This window comes from Lutzomyia longipalpis, chromosome 1 (assembly GCF_024334085.1).
Source record: "Lutzomyia longipalpis isolate SR_M1_2022 chromosome 1, ASM2433408v1".
Taxonomy (NCBI): domain Eukaryota; kingdom Metazoa; phylum Arthropoda; class Insecta; order Diptera; family Psychodidae; genus Lutzomyia; species Lutzomyia longipalpis.
In genome coordinates, this window is record NC_074707.1 from 39,839,081 (window position 1) to 39,851,212 (window position 12,132).

Here is a 12,132-nt window from a genome sequence, read left to right on the forward strand (position 1 = left end):
TATTCTTCATGCGGCAAGCAAAGTTCAATCACACTTTCCATCATTTTGGGTGATTGGTGAAGAGAACATGATATATGGGAGAGAGTAAAGAGGGAGAAGGAAGTTAAATATTGACGAAAAACGCGATCATGAGTTTGGGCGCAAAAAAAAAACGTTTTGGTGTACAAAAAGCTTTATGTGTATATTTTTGCAATTTTAATTGATCGTCGTCACTAATCTCTTTGAAGCGTCTAAATTTAAATTCTTCTCTCTCTCATTTTTTGTTCAAACCAAAAGAATTTCGTTACAATGGAGTACCCCATAAGATATTCTTATTGTGATTTTCACGCATTTGAAATACGGATTTTGTATTACTATGCTTATTTCCTGATAATGTTTCGGTTCTTTGTGAAAGCAGGGTTATTCAGAGAATCTTTATACATTGAGCTTGCAAAGAGAATTCAAAATTTATTATTTTTCTTTTTCTTTATCTAAAAAATTAAGGCCTAATTAATTTGAGTTCTTTTATTGTTTTTAATGTTGATGTCCAAGCTCCTGAATAAAATAAAAAAAAAGGTCTTCTTCAAGTTTTATATAAGAAGCTAAAGTTTCGGGATCACCAGCAGTATGTCTTTCATTTTTTTTTAGAGTAGAAAAAATCCTAAAAATCTTAATAAATTAATAAATTCTTGGCTTTCTATTACTTTTTATGGCACAATTTTTTATCAATTAAAAACTAATGTTTTTCAGAACAAACATTTCTAGATTGATTTAAGATATTTTAAAAGAAATCTGTTCTATAATTGCCTAAGTTTTCTAGTCATTAAATAAAAGACTTTTTTTTAATCTTTAAGTTATTTTCACACATTCAGAGAAAAATCAAAAATAAGGAACTTCCAGGATCTATTTAATGTCTTAATTACAGTTTAGACGTTTTTATTCTACAGTAAAAAAAAGAAAATGAAGGAACAAGTACGGACGAAACCTTCTCCATCGTTTAAGGTGAAAAAAAAAGAGTAAAGATTTCACTCACGTATTGTAATAAAATTATCTTAACTATGAATCGCATTTGACTGATTATCCCGTTTAACTTGATTCCCTTTTCACTTGGTATGTATATAATTTTCAATACATATTTTACTATTTTGTAGGTAATATCCTCCTGTACGCGTGTAGTACAAATATATATGTACAAATATATATATAATATAAAAAAAGAGAAGTTAGTGAGAGGCGCACCTGTGCGAAACAAGTCAATTGGCATAAGTGTCGAATGCACTCTTTCTGGTGGGAACTTTTCACTCCTCCCATGACTAATAATTTTGCTGTGTGCGGAAAAAAAGAATTATGGTGGTCTCGCGATATTAGTTGCAAATGTACATATGTATATATAATAAAAATAATAAAAAAAGAGAGAAGTAAGAAATGTATAAAGGTTGCAACTGTAAAGTGTATGGAGATTGCGTGTTGAGTGATTATTTGTTTAATTACTCTAACTATATAATAATGCAACCCAATAAGCATAGCGCTACATTCGGCCATTTCAATTGCACACGATCGAGAGGGGGAAATTTTTTTTATATTACAAAATAATCGCAATAATTGCTCATGCCTGCAAAAATCATAATGGAATTTCATTTGTAAGCTCCAGTTTTATTTTTCTTTCGTTGTTGTTGTTGCTGCCTTTTCGCTTCTTCTAACCGTCAACTACCTTCGCTAGAAATGGCCATATTGGTTTGTATATAAATGGTTACACATGGTATGTATTATATGGTATTTTAGTGCCCATGATAGTGGAAATTGCTGTATGTGGTTGAGCATCAAATACCTCAAACTAGCCAATCAATTTCACTTAAATGAGTGGAAGAGGAATAAAATGGGAAATAAAAGTGTCTGACAAGGGAATTTCAAATTCTTCATCTTATGTTTCACAGCTTCTGATTCAAATTCAATTCAAATTTATGGAAATCGAAATTCCATCCACAGTGGCACGGCCATCTCGTAAAAGCACCACTGTGATGCCCACCGGTTGCCGACATGGGTGCGCAGGATGAATTGCTCCAAGATTATGGCCAATGGCCATACCATATAACCCGCAAAATCGAATGAGATCTCATAAAAACTCACCACATATGTCAATGGGAGATGCAAAATGTCCGAAAGGGGGGAGATGCCTCACATGCACACAAGTAGCTAATTCATGATCATAAGGTTTAATCATCGAGTGCACACAGGCAGGAGAGACAGAGAGCCCAACATAAAAATTAAATGGTAAAAATTCTTCGGGGCGTTCACCAAACAATTTGGACTTTTGCCCGCTTTGTGCGGGTAAGAAGTGAGACCAAAGGGCCCTTCTCGAGTCTCAATTATGCTCCTCTTTAACTCGTAAAGAATTGCAAACTAATAAATTGAGGGACAAATTAATGGAATGTGATTGGCAAGAGAATTCTGCACCAAAAAAAATCACATTCAAAAAAATTCACCGCCATTGTAGTCAAGAAGAAATGCAAATTTTTCTTAAGCATTTTTGGTGGTTTAAAAGTTTTCAGCCTTGAAATAAGGCTTGAAAGCTGAATTTTAAGAAAGGGATAGAATGTGAAAATTATTTCAATTCATGGATAAGGTTCTCAAAAGACGTAAGTCCAGCAATAAATTACCAAAAATGAATATTAAAAATTAATATTTGGCAAAACGAATCAATTTTCCGATCAAAGAGTACCTCAGTGTGGCATAAAACTTCTTGATCACCCCGCATCTTTTTTTGCTAGTGAAACGATACATATATTTCCGCACAAGCAATGGGTATGACCATCAGAAATACCAAACTAAATGCAGACAAAATACAATAATTGTGGAAGAATAAAAAAAAGAAGCTTTTTTCTCTCAAAAGATGAGGAAAAAAAAAGTGAAGAAAGAGAATAAACGTGTGAGACAGGGACAACAAAGGAGAAGTCCATCAAAGTGAAAGAGAATAAACGATTCAATATGGTTATATGGTGAGTTAATGTTGTTTCTCTTATTACATGTTTTTATGCCATTTTATATTTGCATATTAAAGACAAAACGTGCGGCAAATGCACTTCTCAACCACCTCCCCTTGGTCCGCACTTACCCCCCTCTTCCCACATATCACTCCCTAGCATATATATAGCATACATATGTACATTTCAGCACAATACTGACCGCGCGCTATATAGCTTTAATTTTTCAATATAATTTATTCAATAGTTTACTGCCTTATAAATTATTGGTGTTTTATTTCGCATTTGAGTGCCACCACTGAAAACGACAGCACCCAACGCAATATTTACCTCAAAATGACTGCAAAAATTCATATAATCTCCAAGAGCACACACGAGTCATGTTGCACTGTGAAACCATATTCATTTTCAATACTGTTTTTTTTTTCTACTTCTTCTTTCTTCTCTTTTCCAATAATAAATACATATTTTTGCTATATAACTTCTCTTTCAAATAAGCTATTCTAATATGTACTATGTAGTCTCACACCACAAAAGACGACACACATGTTTTCTCACCCTTCAAAATGTGAAAAATCCATTTTTGCATTCACATTAATAGTGCTCCCATGAATGCAACTCCATGCGACATTCTTCAAAATAATATTAAACATACACAGAGCAACATTTTAATAGCACACTCGCATTGGTTTATTTCTCGTCAATAATTATAATTATCGTATACCCCTTAATTTCTTCTCGATATTGTCGTTTTGCGCATAAAGAAAATGTCACGTTCGTTTTCAAATTAATTTTTTCTATATAATTCCCTCGACACGCCAGAACCGGAGCTACATAGCTGATTGGACGTCAAATAATGTCATTATTTTCTTGATTTATTTATTTCGTTTTGAGATCTTTTCTTGTCTTTCTTATTCATACTTTTATTTTTAAATTAATAATGTTGAAAAGATTTTTTTTTAAGTGAGGGATGTTTTTTTTTCAATTTTGAGAACTTTAAGAATTATAAAAGGATTTTTAATTCAATTTTAATCAATAAATGGAAATTTTTTCTATTGAAGTTTTTATTGATTTTTGAGGATTTTCTTTAGCTTCTAAAATTATTATTAGATCTTTGATATTTCAAGATATAATTTGAAATTTTTAATGGAAAATATTTGTAAAAGAGTTCGAGCCCTATAATGTAATCTAAGAAAACAAATTTATTAAATAATTCAACTCTATTGCAACATAAAAAAAAATTTCCGAGCTTTTTATAGCCCATGCGTGACATTTGATGATGACAAATTTTTTCTGATTCAAAAAATAATAATTTTCTAGGTCAAAATAATTAAATTTGCATGCTTAAACGAATAAACCATATAAAAATCAATCTTTTGAGAAACTTTTGCAAAGTCAGTGTGCTTTATAATGCCTCTAGGATTGGGTGTCGCAAAGAATTGTAAAATAAAATTAATTTGAGAAACGCGAAACACCTGTACTTTCTACGTGAAACTACATAATATTTTGCACAATTGTCACATGTAGAATTATTGCTTATTTGTCTTCCCTCCAGCGTGTACTCTCAAAGCAGTTCAACACACAAATTTAATAGATTTAATGTGTTGGATTTTAGAGGAGTGTTTACATTTTATTAATTTGATGTTCGTGTGTACTTTAAGTGGTTTAGAAGAGAATTTTTGTGGGAGCACCACTTTTAATGCAATAAATATTTTCCAATACATAACAGAATACTTAATGAGTTGTACTTACTGCGTTCTAAGTGTGAAAGCAGCACTCGTAATACTCGAGGGTAGATGGAGACCCTTAATGATTTCTTGCCACAGCTTCTTGTTGATCACATCCACCAGACCACCACGTGCGATTACTAAATTGTACAATTCGTAGAGATCCAGCACTGATTTTGCCATTATCGGTAAACGATTGATGGGAGTTCCTGCAAGAAGAGACATTAATGGAGACATTTTAATTAAGATAAAATACATATAATGCTATGTTTAAGATCTGGAAAATCTCTACATCTTTCTCTTGTGACAACAATTTAAAAAGCAATGTCTTCTCTTTAGCCTTGACTAACCACTGCTGCAGATAGATCGTTGAATCGTTGTTTGGGTAAAAAAAGAAGCAAAAGACATGGTGTGAGTTGAGACGATCTGTGACGCACATAAAAATTTATTTTCAATCCACTGTCATTAGTGAGACATAAAAATGCGCGTTGCTGAGTGTGAATGGCTCATATAATTAAAGAAAAGTCACGTATTAAATTAATAGTAACCGCCCCAATAACATCATCACAATGTTAGATATCAAAAAATTATTAATAAGTCAACACAGCTGAAAATAAATTCTTCTTGACTCACAGCGTGAAAATCTCTTGAGAGAAAACACGGTGGAATTTATCATTTCCGGAAAATTTAGCGCCCTCCCCCCACCCCACATCTAGCAAACAAGAAATTTTCAATATCAAAGCATCTCGCGGCGGCAAAAGCAAAATAGTCAACAATTTGTGAAAAACACAACACATACTCCTCACAACCAAATACTTTGGAGATGTTTGGTATGAAAAATCTCGACATGGCGGGAAAAAGGGAGATATGGTTGTGGCGGAGAAAGAGAAGAAATGAATGAAGTGAAGATGCTTTGGAATATGACACATATGTCTTTCGTGATTATTGTTGTTCTTCACGCGCGCCAAGCAAATTTATGCTTTCGCTCCGCAACATGTCACAAACCATATTTTAATGTACTCGCTCTGGCTATATGAGGGGACAACAACACTTGGCATAAATCTACCAATGAGGGAAATTCCTCTATTAAAATGCATTTTGATGGATAAAATCATCCTTATGCTGATTCTACATGGATTAGAGATTTTTGCAAAATATTGAATGAACAAAACACTATCGTATGTACCGAAGCGTTTGAAAACAAGACTTTTGCTGTGGTTCGTTGAGTACAATTACACACTTCCCAGGGTATGTCAATCATAATTTGAGATCTGACTGAAGCTAGCTTGCATAAAAACATAAAATGTAGGTATCACTTTCAGTGGTGAGAATTGAATTTATTAACTGGACGTGTGGATAAATTAAATCAATCACTCATATCAGGTAAATTTCAAGATGGCTGCATTCTACCATTCTAACGTGCCTAGCATTTCTATTAAAAATTCTTTTTACTTGTTTTCTATTTTATTTTGAAATTCTTATTTGTTAGTTCGAACTTTTTGAATGAATTTGAAGAAAAATTTGAATAATCCTAGAAAAAGAAACAAAAAATGTTTTAGAATGATTTAATTTTATTTTTTCAAAAATAAATCCAAGCTATTCTCCCCTCGGTATTCAATGGGAGACATTTAAAATGACTAAAAGTGTGTATATAATAAAAATGAGTAACTAATGCAGAGATGTGGATTAGCAAAGAATTAACCTCATATACATTTTCACCGGCATAAAATGTTGGTAAAATGTCGCACGGGTAGGACAGAGAGAGATCATTGGCGGTGATACCATTTATCATTTAATAAAACCAATACGATTGACGACTTTCTTCAACTTTGTCGGAAAAATTCAACATGTTCACATGAACAGATTTCCCACACAATTTTCCCCCGAAGCTACCAACTCTCCCCACCCAAATCGAGATGATTTCATATTTAGAGAGAGCGTCTGTGTGCTATTATATTTATAGAAATACAAAATCATTAAAATAATGCAATTTCAAGCATCAACACAAACATACGATAAAATACCGAGAAATCTATAAGTTTTGCGCTTCCCCTTTGGAAGGTTGGAGGTTTAATTTTCATAAATTACATATAACGCAGAGATATTTGTCTCTCATATGTAAATAAAAGCGCGAGAATGAGGACATTGGTGGTATTTTGTGTATTGAATGAAGATGTGTTCAATCTACAACATGAAAGTGGAGCAGATCATGTCACGATGATATTTACAGATTAAATTTTACCTTTTTATAAAGCATCAAGTTCAATTGCAATACATATTTATTGAAATTGCGAAAATGGACCCTGCGCAATTAACTCTCATTCACACAATGCATGGGGAATTTATTCACAAATCTGACACTTCTTTTCACTTAACCAAATAACATAGATCACGCACAATACATCATCGACCACAAGCAAACAAGAGAAATTAATTTCAGTAAATTATTCAGTCAGCTTTTGAGTTGAAATTGAATAATCAAAATCAACACGAAGAGATTGATTTTAGCTGTGTTTCTTTCAGACACAGCTTTTGTGTACCGAGCAAAATCGAAAGTCGTCAGATCGGGCTCAAACTTGGGATGAGCACGAATTAGGGTCCCCACATTCCAAAAAACGTATGCGCCAAAAAAATTTTTTTCCGGCCGTCCGGCCGGCCGGCCGGCCGGCCGGCCGTCCGCCGTAGTTCAACCATAAATTGCAAGAGAACGGTAATATATAGAGACTTGCGGTAAACGGCAAAGTTTAAAAGTCGACTGGAAGACGTCTGATTATGACGTCAAATTTTACCCCCCACCCCCCCGTCCGCCATTTTGAATAACCTCAAAATTTTGTTTTCGCTATATCTCAGCCCCTGTAATAGCTAAAAATCTGAAATTTTTATATGTTGTAGGGGCCACTAAGAGCTTTCCAACGATACCTCATTTTCGAAAATCGGTTAAGCCGTTTAGCCAATATGGCCGCCACAATTTTTCATCGAAAATCGACCATAACTCGAAAACGGCTTGACCGATTTTGATCAACCCGGGGTTAAATGAAAGATCTCAACAAACCCTACAACTCTCTAGAACATCCGAAGTTTCAAAAGTGACCGCTAGGGGGCCAAAAATCAAAAACAAAATTTTCGATTAGTTTTCGATGAATATCTCGAAAACGGCGACATAAATTTTCTTCATTTTTTGATATGTTATAGCTGACCATATTATCTAGCTCCATGCCGAAAATGAAGAAAATCTATGGATCCGTTCTCGAGATATAGCCTTCCAAAGTTGACATGTCATATCTCGGGTTCTACAAGTCCGATCTTGATCAACTCAAGCGCAAATGAAAGGTTTCGAGAAACCCTACAAATGTCTAGAACATTGCAACTTCGAGAAATGAACGCTAGAGGCGCTAAAGTCAAAAACAAAGTTTTCGAAAATTTCGAACTCGAATTTTTCGAAAATGGCGACATAAATTTTTTTCATTTTTCGATATGTTATAGCTGACTTCAAGACCTTTCAAACAAAAAAAAATTTATGAAAATCTATGGATCCGTTCTCGAGATATGGCGTTTTAAAGATTTCTTAGGGTATGACTTTTCAACTTTTCCCGACTTTGCGCGTATTTGAATTAATTCGCGTCTAGTTTGCTCTCACAAAATTGGTACACTGAAAGAAACACAGCTCTCGTAAGCTTGGTCAGCTTACCAGTACATTTTTGTTTTATTCTTTGGTTAATCATAAAGCGGGAAGAGAAGTTTTTTTTCTTCAGCTTTTGGTCAAGTTTTAGCGATCAAGCTTTCAGTAATTGCCAGGTAATTGCAACAAGTCCTTCATCAGATTCAATACAAAATAATAAATTTTCATTCATCCCACCCCTTCTTGTCGCTTTAAACAATCTCAAATCCCAATACAAGTGAACCAACTTGTTGGCTAAATCTTACAAGACACTTAACAAATTATAATTTTATCTCACACACAATTACCAACACCAACGATCCCCGAATAATTGTGCGACTCCGTAGCTACTCTATCTCAATCAGTGACGCATTAATCACATGTAGCACCCTAATGTGCGAATTACGTTAGTTTTTGCATGAGACGTATCATTTGCACTGAGAAATCTACCATTTAATTCATCTTCTCTTTTCTCAAACGGGCAAAATGCAAAAGAAAAAGAAAAAAAGCAGAAGAAGGAAAAGTTGAAAATGCATAATAAGATGCAATGAACATCACATAAGTGGCGTAAATTGTGCTTTCGTGATGTATCCTCCACCTTTATGGAAAATTCAAACCCATGGTTTTTCATCGTTTGACTGAACGTTCAACATTTTAATTCAATTATCGAGTTGATTATTGGTAGATATATAAGATCCAGATTTCCAAGAATTAACTGCAATTAAAGAAATTAATGTTCATAAACAATAATTGCGGATTTTCTTTTTCCCTCCTTCCCCCCACTTTATTATTCTTGCACATTCTCTTCACATACGTATAGTCCCATTAGATTATATATAGGTACTCATAGATATGTACAATGTGCAGTGTAATTTGTTAATCGACTTGCAAATATTTTTATTGTTCAAAAGAATTACACACATGAGGCCATGCTAGGTGAAATCCGTGAAATCACTTCCTCAAAGCTCCAATTTAGACTGGAATTCCAATGCATTTCTTTATCACTTTGGGGAAATCAAATGGGGGAAGAATATGTATAATTATAATGATACACAGGGGCCTAATTAATAAATTGCACTGTATTAAATTTTAATTGGGTGTTATCAGATTTTTTTAATTGAACCTTTTGTTATAAAAAAGAAGTAAGATTGTGGAAAATAGTAAAATCTGTTAAAAATATGTTTCTTTTTTCAATTGAACTATCATAAAAAAAATTATAAAATAAAAATATTTATAAATTAACCATAAATATTATAAAAATTAATAAAAAACCTTTTATTAATTTATTTCAAAATTATGCATGAAGCTTTATTTATATGAATCTACAAGATTCATAATCCATAATTCTCAGTTCCGTCACTCATTGCGCATGTACTTAAATAGACGACCTCATCTTTCTACCTTAACTACCCAACCATCCAAGGAATTCACATCAAACTACTATGAGGCATCTTTCTCTCGTGGACCTGACAAAAAATCAAACCCAACGTATGGGCGTAAACAACAATAAATGACTTCAAATGCAATTATCCAGCGTAAGAAGAAAAATATGTATTATATGCCATGCCAGGTTACATGCTAGGTGTATTAGTTTTGCCACACAGCAGAGTGACATGAGGAGAGAGAATATTCGACATAAACACATTAGGAAATTGCGGAGAAGTGAGTGAGAGAGGCTATTATCACCGCGGGCGAAATTTTGAATGTTTTCTCACATTAAATATTTTGATAACATTAATCTTTCTGAAAGGAGAATAGCATGTTTCTCCATAGAGATATGTTGATTAATCACAATGGGATCTTGGAAGCAAAATAACCGGCAAATTTATCTTTCTTCCAGGGAATTCTTAGTTATATTTTATGCTTGAGCACACCATGTGTGAATCCAGCTGTATGAAAATTCCAATATGACCCACAAATTTTATTCCAATGTCTCGAAGCAAGTACCTTTTTTTTGCTTATTGATCGACAATGTGCGCGGGATGTTATTTTTCAGTTCAATCAACGCCTCATCGTCCGCACTGTATTCAATTCAACAGCCATCAAATCCCCTAGCGCATCCATCGTGAAGCCAGAAGCAATCGTACCATCAAATCGCATCGGTATGTACAATGTGGAAAAGTCTACCGCGTACTGAGCTTAAAGCCACGCGGAACATTAGAAATTACGACTACAAACACCACACTCTGGAGTGGAGGCATAAATTTGATTGATTTTTGCTATAAATCACATTAAAAAACTATCAAAACTTTTGATACACAACAACACGGCATTCCACCACGAAAAAATCACGATGGGTGTTGCTTGGTATAAAGAGAGCGCGCGAAAGAAAGCTCCCACATACATATATGTAGCTTTAATAGCTCCCCAAGAAAATACTCTTCTTTCTCCTCCTCAAAACTGTTTGGATGGTGGGAAACTGATAAATTAAAAATAAGAGATTTTGAGATGGGAATGATATACAAGAAAATTAGAAACAAATTTTTTGTTTAGATTTCCCCCCATCACAATTTTTTTCACTCTCCTTTGATGCCTTTGCGTGTATGTTTAGTCAAAAGAATATAATTGGTGAATTTTCAATCGGGTTTTCAATAAGGAAAAATAATGTTGTATAGCATAAGATGAGAATCTTTGCTTTCCCAGTGAATTTTCACCTTCAACAGATCCCACCCCAAACCAGATACGCGTGGAATAAATATCACCTCTTTCTCACTGAATATTTGCATGTTTTGACGTGCGTAATATTTGCGATGAAATATATTTCAACATTTCTGTCATATTCGCAAACAACTATCAATAAACACGCATTTTATCAACCTTATCCACGTGTAGCACGAAAATTCAATGCCAAACCATATCAGCGAAATATTTTGAAGATTATTATATATTTTTCAAGGTTAATAAAATTCTTTAAAAAAATAAAATTATTTAGGATATTTAAGAAATGATTTACTTTTGTCCAGAAACTCCGAAAGACGCCCATTTTTGTATTCTACACTAGGCAACAGATTGTAGAATGATAAATTCTACACGCGACCAAACAAAGAATCCAATATGTCTAGCACTGTAGCCATAGTCTAGACCTCTAGACGTTTCATTTAGAAGAATGATGTCATCGAGAGTGCTACCAGCAGTAACGAAAGAATCCTTGTCGTCGCACAAGAATTTTATTGACTGAATAACGACGACTGATTCAACTCATAAGTACTTACGATTTTTCTTCTTTTACACTTCTTGTGCTTTCATCCATTTATAAACCCCCCCAACGTGTTAGTATATTTATGCCGATATAATCTCCAAAGTCCCACCAAATAAAATAAAGTGAGATCATTTAAAATCAGCGAGACAGACAGCAAAATGATCAAAAAAAATAAGAAAGCACTTTCTCCCCACTCATAGACATTAAAATCAAATTAGTAGAATTTGTAATAATTATGTGAATAAATCCAATGGGCATAAAATGGAATTGTATATGGTGTAATCACTTGACGAGTGACGACGTCTGTTTATAAATATCGAGCATACAAAAGTATTCACGTAATGGGAAAAGTACAAGCAAATGAGGAGTAGAAAAAAGGTCGTTCAAAACGCGCGCGCCTCGTGAGAGATTTTGATCTCACCCGAAGAAAACTTATAAACTGGATCAGATGAAAGGAAGAGAGTGAAGAAAAAAAAAACGAAATCATTTCTTAGCATGATGGTCCAATATCAAACCGCGCCAGTGATGGATGAGCATCAATTTGTTAAGTTTTCCCATCTCACACTCCCTCATCAAACTTTTTTTTTT

At 33.8% G+C, this 12,132-nt stretch overlaps 2 protein-coding genes across 5 annotated transcripts in view; both read right to left on the reverse strand.

Annotated features, from left to right (window-relative positions):
• LOC129787307 (DNA-binding protein RFX2) overlaps positions 1 to 12,132 on the reverse strand; it is an 865,065-nt gene that overhangs the window by 268,356 nt on the left and 584,577 nt on the right. The gene's annotated exons all lie outside the window — the stretch shown is intronic.
• LOC129787310 (protein dead ringer-like) overlaps positions 1 to 12,132 on the reverse strand; it is an 85,989-nt gene that overhangs the window by 5,631 nt on the left and 68,226 nt on the right. For all 3 annotated transcript variants that reach the window (XM_055822805.1, XM_055822804.1, XM_055822806.1), the window contains one exon: positions 4,713 to 4,896. In XM_055822805.1, the coding sequence (XP_055678780.1) occupies positions 4,713 to 4,896 (184 nt within the window). The remainder of the gene's footprint in view (positions 1 to 4,712; positions 4,897 to 12,132) is intronic.